This window comes from Thalia democratica, chromosome 6, assembly GCF_965202585.1.
Source record: "Thalia democratica chromosome 6, ktThaDemo2.hap1.1, whole genome shotgun sequence".
In the NCBI taxonomy this organism is placed as follows: Eukaryota; Metazoa; Chordata; class Thaliacea; order Salpida; family Salpidae; genus Thalia; species Thalia democratica.
The window spans coordinates 32825842-32848155 of record NC_139170.1 but is presented as its reverse complement, the minus strand read 5'-3'; the positions used below and the strand labels follow the sequence as shown (position 1 = coordinate 32848155).

Here is a 22314-nt window from a genome sequence, read left to right as displayed (position 1 = left end):
TTTTCCAAGATGGCGGCTTACGCTTCGGACTGAAAACTGGCGTAGTGATGCTTCTTGTTAACGTCGAAATCCAAATGTTCTGCTTTCTCGTTTGCTCTGCTGTTTATATACGTCTATCTTACATAATAATTCCGCCAGGTCAAGACATAGTTTCATGATGTAACATGCTGATTAAAGCATGAAACCCGGCGTGATCGGTGGTTGATTCTACTTTGCGTTTAACACGATGCGTCAACTAGCGGTTGTTTAGTATTTTCAATAAAAGTGACATTTAAAGGAATAAATTTTATGATCTAACAAAAAAAAACGAAGGTTTTCTTTAGATAAGCTTAAAATGAGTTCGACTTTAAGACAATCGACGTGAAAGTAATAAATTCAGTTGATGTCTAACTATATAACTTTAAAAAAATTACAATCTAAAACTATTTTATTAGCTACAAAGACGAGCAATAAAAATTAATTTACATAACTTGTATAATATAAAATTTACACCCTAAAATATGGGAATTCATCCCCAAGGGTAAATTTACCCCTGGTTAGGAATCGCTGGTCTTGCTTGTTTCAGTTTTAATAACGATGATATCTACGTTATCTTACTAATTACATTCTGGTTTTGATAACTTGCTCATGATAAGATTTGATTTCTTATAAAAAATAAACTTTGTTTGCTAGTAAGATTAAATTGTACCTTTTGTGGGCTGTACAGAAGTGTAGCTAAAATTCTATATATAAAGAATTCATTATACAATAAAGACGTTTGTTTGTTTTAAACTAATATATCATATAATGCGCTAAAAAGGTTTGAGAATTTGCTCTTGGCAAACAAATAAGTGTTCACTATTTAGAAAGTATTTATGTAGCTCTACCCACCTTGCTATACCACAACACCTTGTACGTATATATAGACTAACGTTACAACTACTTTCGACATAAAAAAGGAGCTTTCATTTCAGATTGTAATTTTAAGAAAACTATATAATGTTTGAGAACATTTAGCATTTTAATTTTATACTAATATTACAAAAATTTGATTTAAATTTAAGTTGCTACCACCAAATTTTGTTAAACTATTAAAAAACTGGTTTAATTAATTTCAATTATTTATAAATAGTAAAATAGTTTCAATGATAGTTTCTATCAAAATTTAGAAAAAGTTCTTTAAAGATTTTTTTTCTGAGAGTTTGAACCTTTTAGAACAAAGCTTAAAAGGGCTTAAATTTTTTTTAAACATATTTATAATTGTCTAAATTTAGACTTTATAGCTAACTTTCTTTTTTAAATTTCATTGAATTTGCCTTGTAATATATTAAAAAATTGAAATTAACACTAGGTAGAACCCTATTCTTAGTGAATTTGATATAAAATTTTAATTCAATTTTGTACGTATTAGTTTAATTGTTTGATAGTTTACAAAATATAAGAATTAATCTTATAAATTGTTTATATATAAAAAAAAGTAAGTTATGTTTAAAGTATTTAGCTAAACTAAATATGTTTATTGCATCGCATAATTTTTGTGCTTGTTGGATCTGTTAATTTTGTTATTATTTTCTTTTCACTTCCTAAACATCAATATTATTTGCAAATCTTTTTGTTTTAAAAATTATAAATGTTAAAACTTAAACACAAAAAAAAAGTGATTTTCTCTTTAGGCAATCTTCTTTAAGATGACTGAATTTAATTAATCCATTATTTGTTGGAAAACTCGATTATGACATAGTTGATTCTGCTGATGTTTTTTGATCATAAAATTTTATGCAACACTTATGTTATGACATAAGTGTTGCATAAATATATGCATATGTGATCGTGTCTATAATGTTTTATCAAAAGTATTTTATATACAGCTACATAGTTTCTAAATGGTTTGTTTAAACAGATAAGCATTGCTTATTTTCTATTGATTTTACGTTTGTTTTCTTTGCTTAATACTTGAAAATTTTGTTTTAGATTTTTATAATATCAGTGTAGTATTTATAATCAGGTATAAAAAGTTTGCATTTTATGAAGATGGTTAGCATAACGTAAATATAAGTTGAGCTTAAATTCTACTTGGCCAGAAAAACAGTTTATTGTTAATAATTTTTCGATTTTAGTTCATGTAAAGTATCTGTCCAATATAACTACTTTTTAAGCTTGAGTCAAAGTTTGAAGAGTAGTGTTTAATGATTTGGGTTCAAATTGAAACTTTTATTTATTGTAGAAATTTCTCTAGGAACCAATTAAATAGTTTTGAACTTTCAGCGGATGTATTAAAGTGACATATATGTCAACAACCGAATTCTATTCAAATTGATAAGATAAACTAAAGTTTGAACTTTACACTATATTTCGTTTTAAACCTTTCTCGTTTTTGTGCTTAAACATTACTCAAAAACAATTTTAAAACTTATTGCTAAAATATAAATCAGTCTATTAAAAAAAAATAAAAACAAATATATTTTAGTAACTCTGTTTTTTTAAACGAGACTCACAAATTTATTTAAGAAACTGTTTTTAAACAAACTTTTTACGGTTTTTGTATAAGTTCATTCCTTAGAACATCATTTATCTTTTTTAAAGTTTATATAAACAAGTCCATTAGTTAATTCAATTACAAAAAAAAAACTGTTTGAGTTCGAGCAATTTTATTGTTTTCGATAATCATTCTAAATATTTATCTTTTTACGAAGTAAATACAATAAAAAGTTTAAGTAAATTTTAGATCTAAGAAATTTTAAAAACATTAGTTTACAAACATATATTTATTTAAAATATTATTCAAAATTAGAAATAAAGTTAGTCTATTGCATAATTTTAGTATACTTTAATTAATTTTGGTTGTATTACTTGTGTCATAAAAGTTTACGGTATCTTTCAAATAACTCAAAGTACTATTTTGAGTTTTGAACACAAAATTTATATAAAATAAGAAAATATAGATTGGTGTTGCACAGAAAACTTATATTTACTATAAATGTTCATTATTAACACAAGGGTAAAAAATTGTTGTCAGAAGATAAAGACTATACTATTAGTTTTACAACTCCATTAAACTGTTAAAGTATCTAACAGTTATTCAAAAAACTTTTTTATTTGTATTTAACTGTTATCTTTATACCTTCTTGGTCACTAAGAAAAATGTTTATATAGTATAACGAATTTTTTCTTTCTGTATATGTTTAGTAAACAAAACGCTTTTAGCAGACACAAAAGGTTGTTGTTTCGTTTTATCTGATTTAAAATAGTTTTCAAAACAGCAACTTAAAAATTCTTAGCCAAACTTCAGGGTTTATGTACATACTAATTATACATTTATAGCAGTCTAAGTACGTATTAAGTGCAAAAACTAAATTTCAGCGTAGTGTTATTATAAAGACAAAACATTACTTTAACTTACGAGCTTTTCTCGACTGTTTTTATTTCTGTTTAAAAGTAGTGTGTACAGTATTATCGTTTTTTTTTTGATTTATTTCATTGTTTTAAACAATGAAGTTTCAATTTTAACGTTTTTTTAAACTCAATTTCACGCTTAACTTATTGACCGAGTTTATTGACAGAATTATGCAAGCATGTTTGTCGAGTGTTACTTTCAAGACTTCTTTTATGACGCAATAAAGATATTCTACTTCTCATGACACCATTGTTTGATCTTCAGTTGATTATTAAGTCAAACATCACCGCAATTACACCGCAGAAATATAAACTTAACACACTTGTAGTAAGTATTTGTTTCGCTTATTTTTTTAATTTTAGTTCACTTATTCGATAGCAATTAATTAAGCTTTTCCAAATTCTAAAAAACAAAACATATTGATTAATTTTATTCTTTTTACCAAGTCTATTTTACCTGACAGTACTTAAATTTATTTATGATAAAAGGCAGTTTAGCTTTTATTCTGCTAACTTATACAGTCAGAGCTATTTTAAGCAGTTTTGGAAACTATTTTATTAAAATCTTAATGTATGGTGTTTACAACTAATTATCGTTTGATTTATTTATGTTTATTTTTTTTTATTAGTATACGTTTTTTAAATTAATCATTCGTTATAGTTTTTAACTCTAGGTGTAAGCGAACTAGTTGAGATTAAAACTATTTGAAATTTTAAGATTACTTTATAAAAATTTTAGACTTATTATGCTATATAAAAGCTGCTTAATTTTTAGACATTATGTTAAATTAAAAATTAGTAACTTTAATTTAGCTATACGAAAGTTTTAGATCGAAAAAAAAAAGTAGCATGTATTGCAACTCTACCGAAATATATAGTTTTTTAATAAAACGAATGTTTTAAGAAAACAAAAAGCACAAATTTTTCTAGCTTTTTAATATTTATAAATTAAGTTTTTAATTCAGTGGCTTAATCTAAACAAGTATAGTTTAATTTACAATTCAAAGCTGTCTTAGTAAAACAGGCAACAACATGTATTTTAAACTAACTAAGTTCTCCTAATTTCATACTACTAACATGTTTTCGAATATTTTATAAATTTGTGACATAATTGCTGCCATTTCAAGAAATTCAATACAACTACAAAGCTTTTGTACGATTTAACAGCTAAAGTACTAAGTATTTCTTCGAATAATTGCTTTAGTTTTAAGAAAGTCACTGTAATTGTAATAAGTAGACTTTAAATTTAATTTAAAAGGCTTCATCAAAAGCTGCTGTAACTTACTGGAAAGCCAATCCTTAATAGCTTCTGCCGTTTGAAATTCAGAAGGAGAATTTTATAAATATTTTATTTTACAATAGTTTGCTCGAAACCACAACACTACACTCATGCTACTTCGAGCGTGATTTGAAGAAAAAAAAGCTGTTTTTATGACACACTAGTGAAAAAGCGTGAACAATAAAGTTGTACTGCATTTGTATAAAGCAGGCATAGTTTTGGTCAAAAAGTTAAAAACTATTTATTGAACGAATTTTGTTTCAAAAACTGATTTTCTCGCGCTTTTAGATGTTGGGTTATCAATTCAAGAATAACTTGTTGTTTTTACTTAGAAGACCTTTTGTTAATGTTATTTGTAAATAGATAAATGACTATATGAATAATAAAATTTAAACTTAAAAGTTGTATTGCTGCTTTAAAAAGAGGTAAAATAAACAAAAAAAAAATTAGCTTTAATTTTAGTTGCTTTATTTATAAATATATAGGTACAACAAATAAGCAAATACAATTAATTTAATTAAATGCATTCTTACAACTATTTAATTTTATAACAAAGTTGAAAAGTAAGATCACAAGTTTATAAACATTCAAAAATTAAAAAAAAAGAAACAACTTTATGAAAGTACTTGTAGCTAATCTGATCTAAAATATGTTTAATATCATTTCAAAATCATGTAAGACAGTTAATACGATTTTGTAAAGTTTGTTTCAACCTAAATGTTTTAAAATAGTTACTCGAATTCTAGTTATAATGCTTATTAAACTCAGTTACTAAACTTTTGTTTTATAATGAGTATATAGCTAAGTTTTTTGTGTATACTTATATTTGCTTAACTTTTCCATAAAATTTATGAATAAAAATTGTAGATGAATAGGAACTAGCAATAATATTTTGGAAAAAGTAAAAATATAGTTTAGCTTTAAACTTTATACATAAGACAGGTAATACATTAATAAGCGCAAACTATACTTTTGCAACATCAATTTTGCAACACTGTTATAAACTTTATAACATAGACAACTGTTTAAGTTTACTCATAGCTTCATTAGTTTTGCAATAATAAATTACAACACTATTGCATTTGTTTTTATCACTAAAATTAAATCAATTAAATGAAAAATAAAATTACTAAAAAATTTTACTGAGTTTTCAAGAAAATTAAATTATTTTAAAAACTTGTGTTAGTCAAGCATTATTATTTAGATACATTTTTTTTTGCTAAAAGTATTCAAAGCTTCTTTGTTTTTTAGCTTTAGAGTTTAGTAACAAAGTAAGATAAATTAAGATACAATAATACTAGATAACTTTATTAAAAGAAATGTGTTAACTTTTTAAAATTTGTAATTTTCTTTAAAAATATAGAAAGTTTTTAACTATAGATTTACGTTTTTCAATTTATTAGTTTAATTATTAACAGTTTTTAATTGTTTAAACTTATTTATGTTATTGTTTAAGAGTTAGTTAAACCTTATTGTTGAAAATATTATTAACTAGTACAAAATGCAAAGTTAGTTAGTCAAGTTTTAGTTTAAACTTTTTTAGTATTTTCAGTAATTTTATTACTTTAAGCTTGCTATCAAGAAAACCTACATATTTTATTAAATTTGTTTTTTAGTGTTACTAAACTAATTTTAATGTCTATTTTATAACATTTGATAGGTAGAGATCTTTTTTTGTTTAGAAGTTAATGAAAAACATGATTTATTATACAATAGTAACATACATTTTAATGTTAAAGGCGTTAAAATTTGATAAATTAGTGTATTTAAAAGTTGTTAATAATTTATAAGCATTTCACAAGTCAAAAACGTTTAAATCAGCAGCGCTACATTAGTTTGCTGAAAAAACGTTTCATGGATTTTATGTGAGCATCTATCAAAGTTTTGTTTAAGTGTTTAAATTTCAAAACTCACTTTTATTTTTAACGGTTAGACTAAGTTCAAACATAGTGAATTTATTTTGTGTAAATTTTGTTGTAAACAGAGTTTTAGTTTTTTTTTTAGCTAATAAACTACCTGACAGTTATAAAACAGTTAAAGTATTTGTTTTCTTTTTCATTCTTTTAGAATACTTTCTAACAATGTCCACTCTACTTAATACAATTTAAATTTTTATTTAATACTTAACTTTTCAAAACTTCTTATTTTTTTATTTATTCTTTTTAATTAAACCTATATAAATAAAATCAAGTACTGTACACTTAAGTCATTTTAATATTTACGTTGTGTACTTCAATGTTGTTAGGAGTATTTCTTTTATTATAAAAGGCATATAAAAAACACTAAATCGCTTAAAATATTTCAAAATAACTCTACAGTTAACAAAGTATTTATTATAAACAGTTCTTTCTAAAAAAAATACAGAGTTTAATTTCAAATTAAATTGTTTTACTAATTTTTTTGTTGTAAGTTATTTTAAAAGTTTCTAAAGTTTACGTAAACATTAGTGTGAAAATTGTGTTATACTTTTATAAATTTCTGTAAAGATAAGTTTTAAAACTTTTAAGATATCAGGACAATAAACTAAACTACCGCTTTTTTAACAAATATTTGTAACTATCCTCTTTACTTTAACAAGACATTGAAACTTAAAGTTTTTATTATTATAAAAATAAAAGCTATCAGCATTATTACAAAGCACTGTTTTTGTACTTATAAAAAAAGTTATAAAGTTTTAACGTTTGATTTCGCAGCTCACTTATTTCAAGTTTTAAATTTTATTTTTATTTTATTATACATCAACTTTTCTACTTTATTTTAGTTAAAAAGAAATTAATTTTGTTTGAATTCTAACTTTTCATTTACGATTGCTAACTTTTAACTTAGTCGAAACGTGTAAACTCGCGAAATAAATAATTAAAGTTAACACTTTAAGTAGCTGTCTAGTTACATTTTTGAAAACTGCTCAGTAGAACAGTTTTCTATTTAGGTATAGTAAAGATATAACTTTAAATTAAAACTTGAAACATATAGCCTATAGTTTTTAATAATATAAAACTAAATTTATTGTTGTGTGTAATAATAGTAGATTTACTTAATTATTCATCTTATTTTTTTTGTTAAATATTTAGAAAATTGAACACTCTAAAATCAAATTAATACTTTAAAAACTTTGTACATATTTTTAAGCTAATATTTTCAAACAACATACACAAGTAAATAAAATAATTTAGCTCCAAGTTTTAATTTCCGTAAAGTCAAAAAATTTGGTAAGCTATATGAGGTTTAAAATTGTCACTTGTCATTATTGTAACTTTAAATTAGAAAAAATCAATAATGATATAAACAACTAAAGTACAAAATTGTTTTTTAGTAATTTACTTAAACAATTAAAAAAGTTAACTATTAAACATTTTATTGATACAGATTCAAAAAAGTTTATTTATATTTGAAGGTTTAGTATTTGTTACAGTTACGAACGTAATGAATAGTAAAACTTTTATAAAATAAATTAATTCATTAATCCACGAAATTCAAAAGATTAAGCAAATCTTTTCGTCATATATTACTTATGTAGATAGTTTAATAATAGTTAGAGTATGTAATATACGACGAAGGTATTTCCTCAACCTTGGTAATTGAGTTAGTAAGTTAACTTACAATTAATAACTTATACAACAATGTAGGGTTACTATTTAATCTTTCAATTTTCGAGTGTTTTTTAAATATAGTAACTAAGTTCTCATTTTTAAGCATAAAATTTAAGTATCTACTCAGTAAGGCTTGAAAATAATCTATTTATTTTTTTTATTTTTTTAAACTCTCACACAATTTGTCAAACGGATTACCAGTAAAATGTTAAATGTTACATCAGGCTAATAAGAAATTATTTAAATATTTTCATTCACAACAATGAAATGGATGAGCATATGCATTATGATTGTCTGCTACATCATGTACTTATTAGCAGGAGCGGGAATATTTCACTGGCTCGAGTACAACCACGAGGAAAGTATGTGCAACAGCGCCATTGTGCGGATACAAGATTACAAACAGAAGTTCAACGCCAGCGTCAGCTTTAACGATACTGACTTTCTTCAAATTATTAAAGTTTGCTACTTGTAGAAGATTTTAAGATAGGTATATAAGATTTTTTGCAGAAATTATTTTGTTTTTTTAACAACTATAGATTAGAGGTTTACAGTATAGCCTAAGATTGAAAGCGATTTAGTCATACAAACGCTAAACTACGTTTATCATTTTAAAATTTTATTACTAAGTTTATAAGTATAAATAATTTTCTACTGGTAAATACTATTAAAAACGTGATAAAGTACTACTTAAAAACATTTTGTGTTTATTTTAAGTTTCAACTGAAACAATTTAATTGTATTCGACAGCTATTGAAATCAGCAACAGACAACGGTGTTGTGCTCAACAAATATGGAAACCCACAATGCGCACACAATTGGCAGTATGATAATGCTATATTCTTCGCTGGTACTGTTATTACAACTATTGGTTAGTTTTTAAATAGTGTAATTGTTTGTAAGTTACTACTTATGGTCAGTTTTCGGTTTATTTGACGTACTCTTGTTTTTGTCATCGATATGTACTTTCAAAGTCTGTTTTAAACTTTTTATACAAATATAGTTTTTTTTTAAATTTTCGAAGACTTTTTAAACTAAACTTATGCTTTTTCATAGTTGTTGATATCATCAAAGTAAAGCTTTGACCCATTGATGATTTGTTTAGTTGTAATGCTAGAATATGCATATTAGAGATCGTGTTTAGAATAACATTATAAAAACCATAGATAACTTATAGCAATAAATCGGTGCTAAGTACTAAAGTGTAAATTAAGTTCTCTTAAATATTAAAGCAACATATCAACTATAAGTGAACTTTTATGTTCCTTGTTTTTAATCATAATCTAAAACATTTCCCCTCTGTTAAGTTTTTTATACAAGTTTATCTTAAATATTTAATTTTATCTTACTAACTGCTTTTTCAATTGAATGACAATATTTAAACAAAACTAAAACAAATTTTAAACTAAAGATTTATTAAATTATTGTTTATTGAACGATAAAAAGAGCGCTCAAAAAGTTTGGTCTAAGGACCTGGTGTACAAAGGAACCTTTTAGTTATTGAGTTGAACACCACATGCTTATAAAGTTTCTTACGAGCTATTCCACAATTTTTTTAAAATCATTTTAATGTTTAAATTTTTAGTAATAAAACAACCAATTAAACGAAATGTAAGAAAAGAAAACTTAACAAAAATTATCTGAATTTCTTGTTAAAAAATGCACTGAAAAACTTGGTTAGTAACATAAGAACTAAAAAAAATATATATAACTTTGAATAACTTATTAAAAGAAACAAACAATACTAATAGCAAACATGTGAATACTTGAATGGTAGGTTACAATCTCTTAAAAGAAAGTAAAAATGTTATACGCTGAAATATTTTTAAGTTAAATTTTATCAGTTTTTTGTGCTAATTTTTACTTTATTTTATAATTTTACTTGAAAAGTAAAAATAATTTTACATTTTTATAGATATATTTAATAATTTTTTTATAATTTTAAATCAGTGAATTCTACCATAACTAACCTTAATTTTTATAAATTAAAATATAAAGAAAAGTACAGTAAAGTTTATGCGTTTGATAAAAAAAAAACAATAACTAAATTAGTAACAACAAATTTCCTTCTGTTTCAAAATATGTTTTTCTATATTTTCATTACTAGTCTAAGTCTAAAATTGTAATAATAGAAGGCGAAAAAACTTGCTTGAAACAGTTATCTCAGCTTACTGTTTAAATACTTAATTTTCTGTTAAAGTATATAAATCTATAATTATTTTGGTTTCACACTGGTATGCTAAAAAAAACAAAAAAAAATGTTTGTAAGTATTCTGAACTTAATTCAAAATAGTTATCTTAAAAGATAATCTTTAGAATAACCAGGTAGAAGATGCTGCAATTTAGACTATACCACTGTTATTGTAACCAAACAAATTAACTTTTAAACAAAAGAACAAAAAAAAAAAAAAAAAAAAATAGTTGGGTAATAAATGACAACTACTATTAACTTTAAAAAAAGTAAACAAACGAGTAGCAATGATTACTAATGACCTTGAGAATCACTATTTAATCGCTAGTCCTGGACATGACGTAAAACTGTTCGGGTGTATGACTCGATAACCGAAAGGTTTATTCGTGCACCAGGTTCTTGGACCAAACTTTTTGAGCGTTTTTTATCGTTAAATAAACAATATGTAACTACTTAATAGATAACTTTTAAACTCATCCTGGAAATTTCCAAAATAACTGAAAATAACAGTGGCTTCATCGATAAATCGATTCCTAACCTTAGATTAGCGATTTATGACCTATTTTGCTGTTGAATCTAGGTAGAAAAATTTGTTTCTGAAGACCTCGTATGATAATTATTGACATTTTTTACACTTTTATAGTAATTTTTAAAGTTATCAGGTTACAAAACAGTTTTAAACTCAAAAATAAACCGACCTAATTTATTATATATAGAGACATTTTATATTTTTTTCTGAGATTTTTATTCTCTTACACTATCATCATATTTCTTATAATGTATGCATCTAAGTGCTCTGTAAATGAGAATATTGATATCATTTATACATTTTTATTTGCTCTTCCCCAGCACAACAAGCCATATCTAACATTGCTCATGAACAAAGAATTAAAGATCAAATACAGTTCCTTTTCACTTAAAAAGTGTCTGGTTTTATAAAATACACCCAATTTTTGTTGTAATTTATTTTTTACAGTTTTTTTATGTACTGACTATTTTAAATTTCTGTCTAAAATTAATGCCAAATATTTATACCTATTTGTGTTTATTATAACTGTTTTACCTATTTTACACTAGGATCATGTTTTTCCAAAAACAATTTTTGATTGATGTAGAATCATGCTTCTGGTTATATTATAGTTTAGTTTAAGTTTGTTTCCCATAAATTAAGCTGATACCATTTTTAGTTCTGTGTTAAAATTATTATTGTCATTTAGGTGTCTTTTTTTAATGTTTTGTATAACATTGTATCGTCTGCAAAGTTGAAGACGTTTAAACTAGTATTATTCTGAAAGTCATTTGTATGTCTTATGACAACGGTCTTAATATTGAGCTCTTAGGTACACCAACTTAATTTTTTTCACAGGTTGACTCATATCCGCCAAAGCTAACGAATTGCTTCCTCCTATCTAGATATGAACTGATAAGTAGATGAATATTTTCTTTGACACCATAACATTCGAATTTCCTTAGTAAGATATTCCTATCCACACTATCAAATGCTTTACTTAAATCAAAAAGACTGCACAAACTGGGTTTCCTTCAACAAAGTAGGACAGAACCTCTTAAAAAATTCAGACTAAGCTAAAGTTGTGAAATGATTTTGTCAAAGGCCAAACTGAGAATTATTTTAAACTTAATTTATAGAAAAAAAAACTGTACAAGCGATCATAGATTACTTTTTCAGTTATTTTATTTAAATTAGATAGAAGTGAAATAGGTTTATAGTTTGCTGGTAATGTTTCTAATTCTTAACTAAAAAATTAGTATGACTTTTGCAAGTTTTAGGCTACTAGGATAAACATCTTCACAAAATTCTTGGTAAACTAATTTGATTAGTATTGGGGATAAAAAATTTTTTACTTTCTTTAGGATCTTTACAGATAAAGTATTAAAAGAAAAAAAAAACAATTTTTTAGACAATTTAATTTCTTAATCTTTATATAAAACTATAAAGGGTATGGAAATATTTCGCCTAATACGCGAGGTGGAAAAACATTCACGGTATTTTTTGCACTGTTGGGAATTCCCCTTTTTGGAATAATGTTTATGGCTATCGGAGACAAATTCGCAAAACTGTTCAAAAAACTCGACAAAAAACTGGCGCGTAAGGTTTGTTTTGACAGTAGAGTTTAACTTTTTTTTTGTTTTTGTTAATACTATACTTTTAATCAATTTGTATTTTATTAGTAAATAGCAAAAAACTTAGCGTATAATTGTTTACTAAGATTAGCTTCTAATATAATTGTCCAAAAATAAATTGGATAAGCGAAATTAAAGTTTAAAATGAACCTTTCAGTTGAAGTCATTTAAGTTGAAACTTAAAACAAAAGTTTGCATAAAGTTTAAAAGCAGCACTTTTACATTGTTTATTTTTGTAGCACTATTGGTTTATTTATAGAATAGTACGCTTTTTTTATCTCAAAATCTTAATTCAAGTTCAAATGATAATAAATAATAAATGTAAAGTAAAAAAAATATAAATTTTTAATAACTTTAAAGTGATTTTGTTATTACTTTAACTTTTGCACTTTAAAGTTAAAGAAAAACTGCCAAACTTAATTTTAATCAATTTATCTCACTCAAAGTTAAACTTTACGCTTAAATTTAAGTTAATTTAATTCTATTATTAATAAAAATATTGTTGAAATGTTTTAAATATAAAACAATTTTAATGAAGCTTAATGTATCATAAAACATATTTAGTAAATTATGTATTGTTTGTAGTTTACAAAATATGTAGAAAAAAATAATTTGCAAATATAGTTAAATATTAAGAAGGGTAGTTGTTATGTCATATTTTAAAATTTAAGTTATGAAATATGAAAATAAAAAAACAACCAGCTTTCTAGTGATATAAAACAATAAAAATGTATCAAACTGAACAATAAAAGTTCTTACAAGTTTATACACATATATATATATATAACTTATTTCGTTGTTGTTTAATTATTTAGGCAGCATAAAAACCAAGAATTTAATTCATTAAAAATCTAATTACAAACAGTTAAAAAAGAAAACTCGTCTTCGAAGCGGGATCGTTCTTCTTCTATCCATGATCTTCCTTGCATCTCTCTTCATGCTCATACCTTCCATTCCCTTCCATTTCAATGAAGGTTGGCAGTACCCTGATGCCGTCTACTACACCTTCATCACACTGACCACTATCGGTTTCGGGGATTTTGTTGTCGGTAAGTTCATTCATAAATGGTTGAACGGTTTGTTAAATGAATAAATTTTCAATAACTCTAACATTGTGTATGAAAATTTGAATTGAAGTGAAAAATTTTAATTAGTAAAATGCATAAATAGCTAAAAGCTCAAGAAGTTTTCACACAAAAAATAGTTTTTGATTTGAACTTTGTTTTTGTTTACATTAAACTGGTTAACCTTTTTTGTATGAAAGGTTAGGTTTTAATGTAAACTAATAAAACTCCTATGCTTGCTCTATTATTTTTAACAGTTGTAAAAAATTATTTATATCTTGTTCCAAAGCATTACTACTAAAAATACAAGGATATTTGTTTAAATTACACGTTATATAATTAAGCCTTGACTATTCTGCAAGGAGCTGAAAATCTAGACAAAAGGTAGCTAGGTTAACTTGAATTAAATTTATCAAATTTTGAAACTAAAACAAACTAGCTTATTGAAGTATTTGAAAAAAATTATAAAAATAATCACATGTTAGTTAATAAATGCAAATAAACTTGAATATGTTAAATTTAAACTAGTTGCCTTTTTAAAGTAATAAAATACTTAATAAAAAGTGAAAAATAGGTAGTGAGTAACTTTATATAACTTTAGAAAATAAATCGTTATTAGTACCATAAAGTTTTGTATAGTATTACTAAGTATTGTTTTATTGCAATAAAGTTCAATTTGAACAGAAAACATTACGTTAATCAAAGTTAACTATGTCAGAAAATAACTAGAACAACGTTGTAGGATCAAACCCGGATATCCATTACCCGCCAGGGTACCGAGTTTGGGTGTATTGCTGGATAATATTTGGATTAGCGGGTATGTCAACCATCATCAATTTAGTAGGGGACTTCATTAACCCTGCCTGTGAGTTTATTCTAAATTTAATCTATCATTTAGCTTTTATATCAGTTTCAACTAAAACATTTAAAAAATAAATGTAATCATTAGTTCAATACTACGTGTTGCAAAGTTAAACTATGTACTTAAACTCACATATGCAATTAGTTTGTTTACAAACTTCAGTAAATTATAGAATTAAAATTATTCTACCAGTTTGTCATAGACTTGTAAGAATTGTAATCATAGTTTTTTTTAATTAGATTTATACGTGTGTAAACTCAAATGTTGTATTAGCAGTAAATTATTAGTTTAGACTTTTTAAACCTTTACAGATTTTAATTCGTAGTCTACTTGATTAAAAAAATTATTAACGCTCACCTTAAGCAGTACTTAGTGCTTTAATTATCTAGTTGTGTTTTAGATGTGCTAAATTTAATATAACAAAATATTAATTAATAAACTTATACAACGCTTTGAAAACTGCTACTTTTATGTTAGTAACAAAAAAAAAAGATGATTGTAACTATTCAGCCTTTAAAAGTTATGAGTTATATTTTAAAAATAAAATGATCACAATCTAAAACTATATACACGCATTTGAAAGCTATTTAATTTTTATGTTTTTGTTTGCTTACTTGGCTTATAAAGTATTGGAAAATAATTCTATTCCAGTATTGTCAATTTTTAACTGTCGGATTTCTAATATGGCAAGTTCGTTAGTTTGTTTTTGTCTGCACTGATACGTTGTTTTTGTAAAAGCAAGTTTTCAAAAAGATTGATGTTTTACTAACTATACAAACTTTATTTTGTATAAGTATTATCACAATGTCTTTTTTTGTTGCTTTCCTTATACTTTTTTTTGACTTTGCCTTTGTTTTTGTTATAATTTATACATTGTTTTTTATTGTTAAATGTTCGTTTACTAAAAAAGCTTGAACAAGTATAGATTTTTTATTATTATTTAGTTTTTAAATAAACTTGTATTAATTTTTTAAGACATTTTCATTTTACAAATGAATGTTTTCTTTTTAAAAGTTTTATCATTGACTTTAAAGTTTTTTTCTTTTGCATGTACGATAAAAGCAACATAAAGATAAGTTTTTGCTACAAATTTATGTTGTTTTGCATTTATTACATATACTTTCCCTTAACACCAAAATACTATAAATTATTATATATATTTAGTTTAAACTGATTTAAAAACAAAATTGTTTTTAAGGAAACTTATTTATTAGTTTTTTTGTTTTTTTGCGTAATATATCTGCTTTTTTTAACATAACAAAGATAAGAAACATAAAATTTATTCACTAAAAACTATGTTTAGAAACAACTAAGCATTGTTTCTAGTATTTCAATTTGTGGTATATATTTTTTTACATCAATAACTTTTTTCAAATTGTCTTTCACCCTTTTATTTTTTATTTTTTGATAATGAAAACTAATGATTTACAGCTTTTATGAAGTATATATTTTTTAAAACAACAACTTCTATAACCTTAGTCAAGTATTTTGAAGAATGTCAAACAGTGAGATAGCACTTATATTTACAACTTTAAAGAATAATTTAATTAACAGCAAAGCAAAAAGAAGAAAAAAACAAAGAATTAAGTGATTCAGTGGAAAAAATTGAAGACAAGCCAAAACTGATTGAAGAAAAGTTCTGACTCTTGTATTACAGAACTTTTAAGTATTTATATTCAATCATTAAAGTATACTTTGTAATCTAATATTTTTATTAATGTTACTTTTTAGTGTGAAATTCTGTTTAAATTAAACTAAAACATAAATGCAATAAAAGTAGTCTTATATATTGTTTTTACTTAACCAATTTTTTTAATAAACAAATGTTTATAATAACTAAAAGTTTACCAGTATATAATAAACTTTCTGGTGAATATATTAGTTTATAACAATACAAAAAGTGCAAAATAATAAAAAATTAATGACATAAATAAAGTGACGATTACAAACTGTTAGACTTTAAAGTATGTTCACATCAAAATCTATCTTTATAAAACAAAGTAATATATAATGTTTTAGATATCTTGATTATAAAAAAAACACTTTAGCTTACATTTTGCACCTTCATATTTGTTGTTGTTTGATTATTTTTAAACATATCCATTGTAATCTCTCTATTTGAAGGGCTTTACTTGAAATAACCTTAGCTATTTCACTAAAAATATTCTTATAGCCAGTTTCATTTTCTGACTTGATTTATTATTAATAAAAACACTGTATATAAAGGAATTGTAAACTATTAGTACAACTATTTTTTGTTTTATCTTAATTTAAAATAATTTAACAATTTCACTATTTTCATCTGTTAAATTATTATTATAGGTTGATAGCTAGAAAACAAATTCATTTTTGAACAGAATAAAATAAGCCATAAAAAAGACTGCTACAATTAAAAAACAAAATTTTAATCTAATATTTTTTTTTTAATTGATTACTTTCTGTTCACAAAATTAACTGAAAAACTCTTAATTTTATTTTTTTTTAAACTTAATAAAGAAAATAAAATATTGTTAGGATTAAGGTTTAGCTTTGAAAAGTTATTCCAAGTCAAATACTATTTCATGGTATTCTACTACGAAAAATATAGTTCAAAAATTATAATATGAAACTTAATTTTAACAAATAACTTGATTATAAAATTTTTAGCATTGAAATTAATACTTTTTCTGCATTTACAGAAGCTATTGATAAAACCACTTTTCATGCGAGATAATCAACCAGTTGGTCAAACTCCTAAAATTAGATCAGCTGTTCTTCTTTTCATTCTTTTGTACTTTTTAATCTATTGTAAAATAATTTTAGACTATGTCTATTTATAAAATAATTTAAGTATATTGTGCGACTTAAATAAGTTATTTAGCATTCACTTCTAAATGTTTAAAATTCGTTGAATATCAGATTATTATAATATCATATTTCAGTTCAATTTTAGATTAGTAAAGTACGGTCTACTCTAGATCCAGTCAAATTTAGACCCGCTAAGTAACCTAAAAATTACTTGTGCAAAACAAATAAAATTTAGTCTTTTACACTCAATACTTTGAAATACGCTTCAAATTTGGTTATCAGTTCACAATGGTACTTCCTAGATCACAATAATTATAAATCAATTTATTACAGTTTTGCTAGAGTTTTTTAGATTTCTTATGTATTAGTTTTTTAAATTATGCAGCCCACAAGTAAATTTCTGTAACAAGTAGACACTAGAAAGGATTTTTTAGTAAAAATGACTTGCTGACTACAAAAGTTGTCCACAAAAACCTAAAGTTTTTATTAATTTAAAAACAGTTCATATTTAAACAGAATTGATTACAGATTACAAAAGGCTTTTTAATATTAATTCATTTAATACACTTTACTGGGGATATAAGAAAATAACTGTAAACTATTTTTTCAAGCCCTGTAAATTATTTTGAACACAGCCAAAAAGTGCGTGCATAAGAAGTTCTAGACTAAATTACATTTCGAATACAACTTTTTTGGCTCAAAAGTGCGTACTCAAGAAGAAAAAACAACTTTATCAAATCATATTGGGTGATTTTTTTTCAAGTTTCTGAAAAAGGGGAGATTTAGTAAATGAGTTTTAGAAATCCCGCTTTAGAGTAAATAATTAAGTATATAATTTTATTTGTAAAAATAATTTACCAAAGCTTGAGCTCCTACAAACTTTAGTATAGTTGTTAATTAAAAAAACAATTATTTAGTTCATCATTTTTATCAGTTGTAAAACAACTATACAAACCAGTGGCATCGCTCGGGATTTTTCTTAGGCAGTTCAGAAAATAAAATCCCAAATTAAAAACTTAAAAATTAAGTCAAAAAAAATTTCCATGAGTGATCTTAACTTTCTTTGAGTCACTCTGAGATATTTATAACCCGAAACAAAATTAAAGAAGTTTTGAAAATCAATAAAATTTTTTTTTTTATATAAGTTGGTTTATAATAACAAATCATTAAAATTAAATTTAGTAAATGTCATCTAAAATCCATAAAAAACTGTCCTGAGATTACTATAAAAAATTAAGACTGCCCTGAGTCACCCTGTGTTTTTAAGAAAAAATCAAAATACCCTGACTTTTCTTGAGAGTTATCAGAGTTTGAAAGTTCTTTAATTTTCCCTTAGTACCCCGAGCGTGTAGCAACCCTGAAATGACTAAAAATACCTTTGAATATTTTCAGAAACAAAGAATTTAGTTTAATCTATAACGTTAATGGTATTAAAATGTTAAAAAAAAAAATTCTCAGCAACAATTTTAAAAACAACTGAACTTTTGCTATACCTCAAGATAAAACTTTGCTTTTAACATCTACTATAGAGTATTTGCTGAAACTATTTAATTTTATATTTTAATTTAGCTTCAAGTTTTCTTTTACCTAGTTAAAAAATTAGTTTATTTGTTGAGATATGGTAATTCATAGTGAGAGAGTACAAAGAATCCTTATCGAATAAAATAACTAAAACAACAAATAAATAACTACATTAAAAGTGTATCTTCGCTTTTATTTTATAGTAAGGCACCTAAAATGTTGAGGAGATGTTTCATTCATAATATAATACAATTTGGTAAAAGTAAAAAATAAGATCTTTTTTATATAAACATTTTTTTCTTAAACTTTTGAAACTTCCGTCTAAAAAAAACATCATGTAGATTAGGCTGAATAAGTTTGAAAACAATAATTTTAAAAATGAAGAAGAATATAGGTTTTTAGCAAAATAGTTTTTTTTTGCTGTTTTAGTTTGCTCCTTTTTAAACAAACCTATTGTACCCTCTGACTTTGAATTGGTTGTATCGAACAAGTTAAATTGAAGTTTAGATTTTATTAAAAAGTAACTATTAGCTTAGTAAAAAAATTTGAAACAAGAACAGCATGTAGAAAAGTCTTAATTATTTTTTTCCCATGCCCTTTAATATTTTGCACAAATTTGTTTTACAAAGTTTTAGACTTTTGTTAATTTTATTTTTAATTTAATGTTGTTTGTTCGAGTTTAATATCAATAGTTTTTTAGGGGTTTAATATTTAAAAGGTCTCGTTTTTGTATTTTATTTTATTTTTTGATAACAGAAAATTTCTCAGGAACTCAACCATTTTCAGTTTAGTAGTTAAAGCTGTTGAATTTTTCAAAAAACTCTAAGATTATTTATAAATATGTAACTATTATAGCAGTACAAAACAGTTTAATTAGTTTAGTTAATTTTAATTTGGCTCTTGGGTAAAACACTTATTTTTAGTTTTTAAAAAGGTTGATATTTTTAAAGTCGAAAACAAAAACTACTTTAGTCTGCCTAAGTTTTTTAAATTTTGGTCTCTCTTAAGTTTCCTGGATCAACTTGAGTATCTTTTTATCTTTTCTTAGTTTTTTTAAGTGTGTGGCAAGGAAATCATGTTTTAACATTGCTATCTAAAAGTTTTACTTTGTTTATATAAAGATTAAACCTAAAATAAAAAACAAAAGACTAAGTTGTCCTAAAACGTTAAACTTATCTAAGTAATTTAAGTTAATTGGGTTGGTCACACCATTGTTTTAAGTTAAGGCTAATTACTTTACTTAAATATTTGAAATTTTCAATTATAATACTTGATATATAGTATATATCTAAATTCTATTTCTGTAATGGTAAAGTAGAAGTTTATAACAAATTTCTTAAAAATGCTTTTCCACTCTCAAGTTTTACATATAAAAGTAATTTAGTTAAATATTTCATTAGCTTTATGATAACAACAATAACTTATAGTAAATTTTATCTACGCACATAGTAAAAAAAGTAATCATTTTTTTAAGACTTAAGTTAAGGTTTTCTATCTATTTTTATAGTATATTATCTTATAACAATTTTTTTTATTTTATTGTCGCATTTAATAGAAATGAACTGTTTTTTTTTTAATAATGTGAGTAGATAAACTTAACTGTAACCATTTGCAGTAGCTTAACTTTGTTTATATTTTTTGTCTACAATAGCTTATGGAATGATACTTAAGCCTGTACTGTTTTAAGTAATTTTCAACTTTGCTTACTTACTGCAAGACATTGATTTTACGGTAATTCTTGAATAAATTATGCTTTTTTGAGTTCATTTGCGGCAGTCAGCTAAGAGTTTGCAGCAGTCGTTGTATAAAAGCAAAATGGTCGTTGTCTAAGTTTAAATAAGTTTTATAAGATAACTACAACATTAGATATACTTAATCATTTATTACAAAATTTTAAGGTGGTAAAACTGCAGCAGTGCACCACCCCAAGCTACACCTTTGATACAAACTATACAACGTTCTAAAAGACTTTTAATTAATTTTCAAATTACGTTTTTAATAACTTTATATTGCTAAACATAAGCCTTTAGTTTATCTTACTTAAAACCATTATCTAATTCTAACCAGGTTTAAAGTGTTTTAAAGCTTAAAAATGTTTTATATAAGTTTAGTTTGGCTAATAAAAAGTATTTATAATAAGAACATCATAGTTCTGTTTAATATGTATAACTAGTTTTGCATGTTTTAAAATGGTTAAAAACAGTTAAAGTTGATTTTGATACTGAATAAAACTATGATTTTTTTATGCTTTTAAAAATTTTATTACTTTTCTATGTTGTAAAAAACTATAGGTTGTCAGGTAGAGTTGCGAGCAGAGGATGGATAAACTGTAGACATAAAAAAGATGAGCTTTAATAAAGTTCGTGAAAAATTAAGCTACAGTTTAATAGTAAATACAGATGTTACGTATTTTTTTAAATAGCATAGCATCAAAAAACACAGCTGTGAATTTTTTTTTTTAGTAAAACGGTTACTATTACATATTTTTTTATATTAAACTGTTGTAATAACATATTTTGAAAAGTTTATAATGTAGCTTCTAACTTTGTTTAGAAATATAACATAATTTACAGATGTATGATTTATGATAGAAATTGTTTAATTTTTTTTCGAGTCTTTCTTAGCAAACTTAATCTAAACTATTTACTTAGTATTTTATATTAATTTGTGTATTTACATAATTAATTTAAAATTTAGAATTATGATCTTTAACTAAAATAAGTGCGTTTTACTGAAAATCTTAATTTAAAGTAATAAATTTCCAAAAAAAAAGTTTTAGACGTGCTTTTTAAAAAGTAGTTTGTTATCTGATAGTCAAAAATTAATTTAGCAGTTAATAAAATTACACATTCAAAAGCTTTGTTGAAAATTTTTATACATCTGTTCTACATACAAGATTGTTATGAATACTTTTAATTAAGTTTTAGTTTAAAGGTTATTGTGCATTGTTCTCGAAAACCCTCCTAAAAACATATTATTTCTACTAATTTATACTAACTATGTAAAGTACAGACTCAATTTTTAGTTCTAATTTCTGTTTTTATATTAACACTAGTTTATATTTACTTTTTCGATTTTTAAGATTACTATTTTTAAATAGATAACTTTGACTAATCATTGGTTTAATGATATTAAACATAAAGCAAAAACTTAGTACTTTAGCTTATAATTATTTCATTGTTATGTATAAAATTAGTTTTATATTTTCTAAATATGAAAAAAAAAAAAAATTTTGGATACAATTTTAATTTGGATACAAATATATCTAATAAGAAATACTTTTAATCCGCAATTAGATACGTTTAAAGTCTGGAAAACTTTATTAATTGTTTATTAAACTATCAATAAATAAACTGATTAAAAACATTTAATTGTGCAAATTAAGGACTTAAAAGTTAAAAATTTATTTAAATCAGTACAAAATCTCAATTGGTTTTTTAAAAACTACTAATAGCAAATAAACAATAACCCTGAACGAAACTTTTGTTTATGTAAAGAATTATGTT

At 24.1% G+C, this 22314-nt stretch overlaps 1 protein-coding gene across 1 annotated transcript; it reads left to right on the top strand.

Annotated features, from left to right (window-relative positions):
* The first annotated feature begins 8503 nt into the window (after positions 1-8503).
* On the top strand, positions 8504-16143 carry LOC145838994 (potassium channel subfamily K member 2-like). Its single transcript, XM_082946610.1, has 6 exons — positions 8504-8701; positions 8992-9112; positions 12390-12544; positions 13440-13623; positions 14381-14503; positions 16055-16143. The coding sequence occupies exons 1-6, from the start codon at positions 8504-8506 to the stop codon at positions 16141-16143; spliced, it is 870 nt and encodes a 289-aa protein (XP_082802736.1).
* Positions 16144-22314: the final 6171 nt, after the last annotated feature.